This window comes from Ischnura elegans, chromosome X (genome assembly GCF_921293095.1).
Source record: "Ischnura elegans chromosome X, ioIscEleg1.1, whole genome shotgun sequence".
Classification (NCBI taxonomy): Eukaryota; Metazoa; Arthropoda; class Insecta; order Odonata; family Coenagrionidae; genus Ischnura; species Ischnura elegans.
The window spans coordinates 7,455,676-7,461,577 of record NC_060259.1 but is presented as its reverse complement, the minus strand read 5'-3'; the positions used below and the strand labels follow the sequence as shown (position 1 = coordinate 7,461,577).

At 35.4% G+C, this 5,902-nt stretch overlaps 1 protein-coding gene across 7 annotated transcripts; it reads right to left on the bottom strand.

Annotated features, from left to right (window-relative positions):
* Nucleotides 1-378: 378 nt before the first annotated feature.
* On the bottom strand, nucleotides 379-5,494 carry LOC124171681. 7 transcript variants are annotated; one of them, XR_006867909.1, is made up of 6 exons: nucleotides 5,258-5,494; nucleotides 2,253-4,823; nucleotides 1,707-2,170; nucleotides 1,389-1,621; nucleotides 1,042-1,201; nucleotides 379-630 (listed from the first exon to the last, which is right to left on the bottom strand). XR_006867909.1 is itself a non-coding variant. In XM_046550921.1 (6 exons), the coding sequence occupies exons 3-6, from the start codon at nucleotides 1,849-1,851 to the stop codon at nucleotides 461-463; spliced, it is 708 nt and encodes a 235-aa protein (XP_046406877.1). In that variant the 5' UTR covers nucleotides 1,852-2,170; nucleotides 2,253-2,487; nucleotides 5,258-5,492; the 3' UTR covers nucleotides 379-460. The 7 variants fall into 7 exon arrangements, 2 of the variants coding, with proteins under 2 accessions (XP_046406877.1, XP_046406876.1); XR_006867906.1 differs by lacking the exon at nucleotides 5,258-5,494 and having other exon boundaries at nucleotides 2,253-2,487; nucleotides 2,601-5,245; XM_046550921.1 differs by having other exon boundaries at nucleotides 2,253-2,487; nucleotides 5,258-5,492.
* Nucleotides 5,495-5,902: the final 408 nt, after the last annotated feature.

The window sequence follows — 5,902 nt, the reverse complement described above, 5'->3', positions numbered from 1 at the left end:
TGGAAATTTGGTGGAATCAACGTGGAACCCACGTGGAAATTTGGTGGAAAAATTAAAATAGCCGTAGGTGCTCCCCCAAAACAATTAAACCCTCGACCACTATGTACCTGTTGCATTGGATTGTACGTATTGGTACTGTGTACCATGCAAATATGCCAAATACACAGGAGCTAATTATAGCTAATGTCCTTCCTTATACCATTCCAAAGTTGGAATGGTATAAGCTAGAGAATACATAGAGAATGGTCAGGAAGTTAAGAATTCTAACCAAACAATTTTTAGATAGCTCTTATTGATGATTTCACCCATGTGTATTGCCATGATTTGGTTCATCTAATCAATTTTTAAATAAGTTTTAATGTAAATAATAAGTTTAAATTTAAATGTTTCAAAAATGAGAAAACACTTTATTAGTAAAGTATTTTAAAAGTTTCAATCTAAAAAAATTTAATATAACAATTTAAAGTCTTCCATTCAATTCAATATCATCATAATCATCTTCGTCATCATATTCATCATCTTCATCGTCGTCACCTTCCTGCTTCCTTTTCTTAGCGTATTTCAGCCAATTTTTAATGGCTGACTCAGCCACAACCAGATCACTTTCAGGGTGTTTCAACAGAATTGCACCTGAAAAGAAAACCTTTTTTTACTTAGACCATAAAAACTGAAGTGAATAACGGAGGAGAATATATATGTTGAGTCACTTAAAGCTTGCAGCATATATCAAGAATTGTTGTCCCTTTAAATTCTAAATTTATTGGTGAATATTGTAAGAATGCCATTGAATTATGTATAAGGAAAAGAGTATGCTGGTTAAATATCATTAAATTTGATTATCATGGTGGCATCCTGATGATATGCAAAGGGTAAGATATTCTCTGAAGGATGATGAAAAATAATCTTATTGTTACGATTTAAAAATGATAATCAAATAAACTGAAGCTCACTATAGCATACATTAAATATTTATATCAACAGATATTTACCCAATAACGAGCAAGCTATTTAACTTAATCTCTTTCATCTTTAGCTACTCACCAAGAATTACTTCTTTTAAGCGAAGTTTATTAAATGCCTCTTTTGGAGGTTTGCCATTATAATTGAATTCTACTGCAAGTTTATTTGTCATAATTTTTCCCATCATTACAGATATAGATTTTGCATCATTTTGCAGTACATAGCAGCTTAGGTAGTCCATCTAATAATAGAAATATATATGTATATATATATATCAGAGTATACCTTCTCATATCACCAAATTTGTAAAATTAAAATTTGAAATTGAATAAAAAAGCAGAATATCATCAGCAACATGTGTTAAGTTTTAACTTTCAGTCGTTTGGTCTATGAAATTAAATCATGTAATACATAACATTTATACATACAGTAGCAGCAAAGTTTGACTTATTGTCCAGGAATCTTTCCATTTTCTCCAGTTTGACGTGAGATGTCACTGGAAAGGGTGGCAGGTTAGGAGGTCTTTCGACTCTCTTCAATGCAGGAGTTAATGTTCTATTTGTCTGGGCCTGATTCATTACCAGGATGTCCATTTTGCTGTTTAGCAAACTAATAATTTTTCTCTGGCTTCTTAGTTCCCTGAGAACAACATCCAAAGTACCTAAAACATAAAATTGAAATATTATTCCTTAATTACATGTGGAAAGTAGCATTCGTTTAATTAAAAAAGCAAATGTTAAGATTACCTTGCAAATCATCAACATTTTGTAGGGGTTGGCCAGAATCATTTCTGCCAATTTCTTGTGCAGCTACGTCTTCACCAGAGAAAGGCTGAAAATTACTGCTTCTTATTTTCTGCCTTTTTGCATTAACTGGCTCATCATTTTCCATTGATTCGCCCTTTTTTTCATTACTACACCCAATTCCTGTCTTTTGAATTGTGCTTTCAGCCTTCCTCCTTCCACTAGCAGTTGAAGTTGACGGCTGGTTATTATCAGCCTTCTTATGATATTTGGGAACTGCTATTTCCTTGTCAAAAAATGTGGCGGTGGATTCACTTTCTTTGAATTATGACTATATTCATCCTCATCAGAGGATGATTCATCATATCTCCTCTTTCTTTGTCTCCTCCTCTTGCCACATTCGTCACTCTCAAGGTTTGACGTCTCTTCAGCAAGCCTTGCCCCTTGCCTTGCTTCTAGATATGAGGCTGCAATTAAAATCCAGACATTAAAAGATAAGAAAATACAAACAGGATTTAAAGAAATAACTCAACCTTAGCCTTGACTTACCATAATACCGTTTCAAAATTGCTGAGTGAAGAGTCCAGTCACTCTGCGGACCAGTCTCCTTCCTTGCCATTTTTGTTACAAGATTTGGAGGAGTACTTTGTGGAGGCCAGTATATTTGTATTTTCTCTTTTGCTGAAGGTCGTCCATCTTTTTCAGAAAAATTAATCCACTTAGTTGGTGCAGCAAAAAACTCTACACCATCAACATCCTCACCTTGAAACTTCACCACCACAAACTGAAAAAAGGTGATAGTGACATAAGTAATAATTAGATTAATAGATAATTTAAATTTGTTGGCATTCATACATTTATGAATTACTGCTGCAAATATGATACATGTTAGTTTACCTCAAAATGAAATAAATGTCAGAAAGAATGAAGAAGAGGAATGCAAAGGAATCCGTCATCATCATCAGGTAGTAAAATACATTTGGATTGGACGTCATTGAAGTCAAAGTGCAATGTTCTGCCATCAAGTCTGTTAACTTTAAGTATGCCCAACTTAGATGAGTTTAAAGGATAATGATAGAAATCATCCTGCCAAAGAAACTTGTTTCCAACAAGTATCACTTTTCCTTCCTGACTATGCACAATATTTTTAATGATAATAATATCACCGGACTTTGTTCTGCAGCATGAATCATACTTTCTTTTTGTATTGTAAGTTATCCTATGATATTTTAACTTTTTGTACTGGATTCCTGGCACATCTTCAAAGGGATTTTTAAGTTTATGGATTAATTTAACATCATTTTGTGGCTCACTCAGAATCTTTTTCCTATCATCTCTTTGAAGTTCCCTGAATGCTAGCTGTTGCAGTGGTTTGTGGCCAGATCGGAGAGATTCTTTCAATGATTTCAATTTATTTTCAAATTTAAATGTTGAAAATTCCTCCAAAGCGCCATGTTCACGACATTCATTTCCTAAATGCTTTAGTGAATGGACATTATACGAGATGAAACGTTTGCCATAGGTTGATGCACAATGCTTAATAAATGCCTCCAACAATTCTTCTGCCTTCTCAATGTTCTCATTTTGCTGGACATGATAAGGGCTTGCTAGAATGAAAATGGCACAATGGAGAAGTAAAAACTGCTTGTAAATGTTCACATTAAATGCTCTATGTTTGAAAACTAACATGCCATCATAACAGAGAAGGCGTCTCCACTCTGTTCCCTTATAAAGTTTCCACTCCTGAAGGTTTCTTGGGGGTCTATTAAATTCACATGGAAAGCATGACTTGATTGACACAAGTTTGTCAGAAATTTCAGAGAATGCATTTCTATTTAGTTTCCATGGACCTGGCCACAAAATCCATGCTCCTACAAGCCTCTTGAAAACTCCCCCGTACACTAAATGGAAGCTATCCAATCGGAACTGAGAAACCATACCAGTTCCAATTTGTTCCAATGGAGTTCTCCATTCACCATTATCATGATCATCAATATCTGCACCAGGGGCATGAAGATGGTGTTCTAGTTGGTCTCTTCTTTGAAAAGATTCATCTGTGCGAAGAGGACAATTAAGCTCTGCATATGTCACTCGGTCCTCCACCCACTCACCAATCACAGTACACTTTTCACATGCAGCATATCCAGTGTGACCTTTGCATTGTTTAACGAAAGCTCTGGCCGGAGCATCAAGAATATAGTGACGAATGCGAAAAGGAAAAATCCTTCCATCATATTCATAACCTCCTTCCATGAGCTCCCCAGCCTCTTTCACAAAATCATTCAGGAACATATTTAAATTTTCAGGCTTACCTTTACCACAAAAAACTGTGATTGGAAAAGGCACCTGATATTTACCAGCAAGACACCCCAAAATAGGCCAAAACTCGGTTCTAGAGCTGGTGTGAAGAGGGAGTCCATCTATATTTATATCTATTATAATTTCCTGGTGTGAATGCAGGTATTTCCAAGTCAAAATTTTATTTAAACTTTCACGAATTCCTCTGTACCACAATTTGCCATTTCCTATGCTTTTGATTGGGATGCTCTTTGGTGTGTTGAAAAGAGTTTTATAGCTAGAAGGCAGAATAGGATACAAAGGCTTAAGATAAAACAACAGTTCATCAATTTTCCTCATAGGAACTCCCGATGACCCCCACTTTCTCAAAGATTCTAGTAGATATTTTACTTTGTCATCTTCATCATGAAATATCCCTGCTTCATCCATATTACCATTACTACCATCCTTTTTAAAACTCTGGTCAGGCATATTTATGCCAGAAAATTGTGATTCAGGCAAATGACTATAACCACCTGAAGTTGAAGAGCTGTGGTGAGACTCAATGTTATCAAAACTATTTTCACTGCTGATTTGTGGGTTCAACTGCTCACTTTCACCTGAGGTAAGGGGATCAAATTCGGCACTATTAGCACTTCCACTGTCGCTTTGAATTTCTGATTCCAGGTGGGATGAAAAACTCCTCTCTTCATTGATAAATTCTTCCCTCTCATTTCTTCTTAGTTCTTGAACCCATCTTTGCACTTTGCTTGCTGCAGCAACTAGCCTAGATTTTTCACTAGATATTTTTTCTGCTCGCCGTTTTAGCGCTCGCTCGAAACCCTCGAATATACAAGAAAGAACAATATTTTTAGATAATACTGATAAAATAATTGAAGAGAGAATGGTACTGATAGTCAAGCACTTCATGCTCTCCTCAAAATGCACAAATGGTGAAGACAAACAACACTTTTCTTTATCTTAAAAAAATGGGCAGAGGAACAAGAAAACACATGGAAAGACGAAACTTAGCGGTCACATTAAAAGTCATTAGTAATTTTTCAAGTCATTTGTCTGTATATACCCAACAGTAAGTTATAATTAATAGCCACCGTAGAAAATCATGATGTAGATGTAGATTGATGGGAATAAAACAGATCATCTCTTGCTCACTTAATTAACTTTGAAAATTGTATAATTGTCTGTTCTTTATAAGAAAATAATTTAGGTACTCCAAAAAACATAATGGTATTATGATTTCATTATTTAATACTCACAGGTTTAGCGTTTTCCATCCTTCCCCTAAGGCAAAACGATGACTTCGGATTCTGGATTTATTAGCTATCAGACTTTATTAGCTAAATGATCGTCCACACGTTCTGAGAAAATTATTAGCGTTGATCTGGTTAATCCAAACACTGCTGTAGGGCAATTCAGTTATAACTGTTGACGTGGTTGCTAAGGTGAAAAATATTGCATTGTTGCTATTCGCTTAGCCATTTCGAATATCGCGCCCGTGGTCGCGCCGCGAGTTTTGTGAACGAAAATTTTTGTTGACGACCGTTGTCAACGAAAAGTTTCCCCGCGTAAACAGCAGACCACAGCAGGCGACGGAATAATATATATTATAATAACATACTGTAATATATGTTATGTATTTACATTGCCGTGCGAACAGTAATGTTCATTATCGTTGTGGACGTAGTTTAATTTCGTTCAAGTAGTGTTTATGCATATTTAACTGCATATATCACGTAATTTACATCGTTCTTGTCTAGCATATAATTCTCAGGTTCTCTTTCCGGAATGTACCTTTTCGAGTTGGAGGTAATGTTATCTGTCTGTGTGCAAATGTTTTTTTTTTCATATTTGTCGCTATCATCCGCTTAATATATTATCTCTCGAGTAAGCTACATATTTTC

What these genes read in the sequence shown, in the direction of transcription:
- LOC124171681 (XM_046550921.1), bottom strand. Translation starts at nt 1,851, where the DNA reads ATGGAAAATGATGAGCCAGTTAATGCAAAAAGGCAGAAAATAAGAAGC. An exon ending in AGTCAAACTTTGCTGCTACT is followed by an intron (nt 1,202 to 1,388) that starts GTATGTATAAAT and finishes TTCTATTATTAG; the next exon opens with ATGGACTACCTAAGCTGCTA. An exon ending in CTTAAAAGAAGTAATTCTTG is followed by an intron (nt 631 to 1,041) that starts GTGAGTAGCTAA and finishes TTTTCTTTTCAG; the next exon opens with GTGCAATTCTGTTGAAACAC.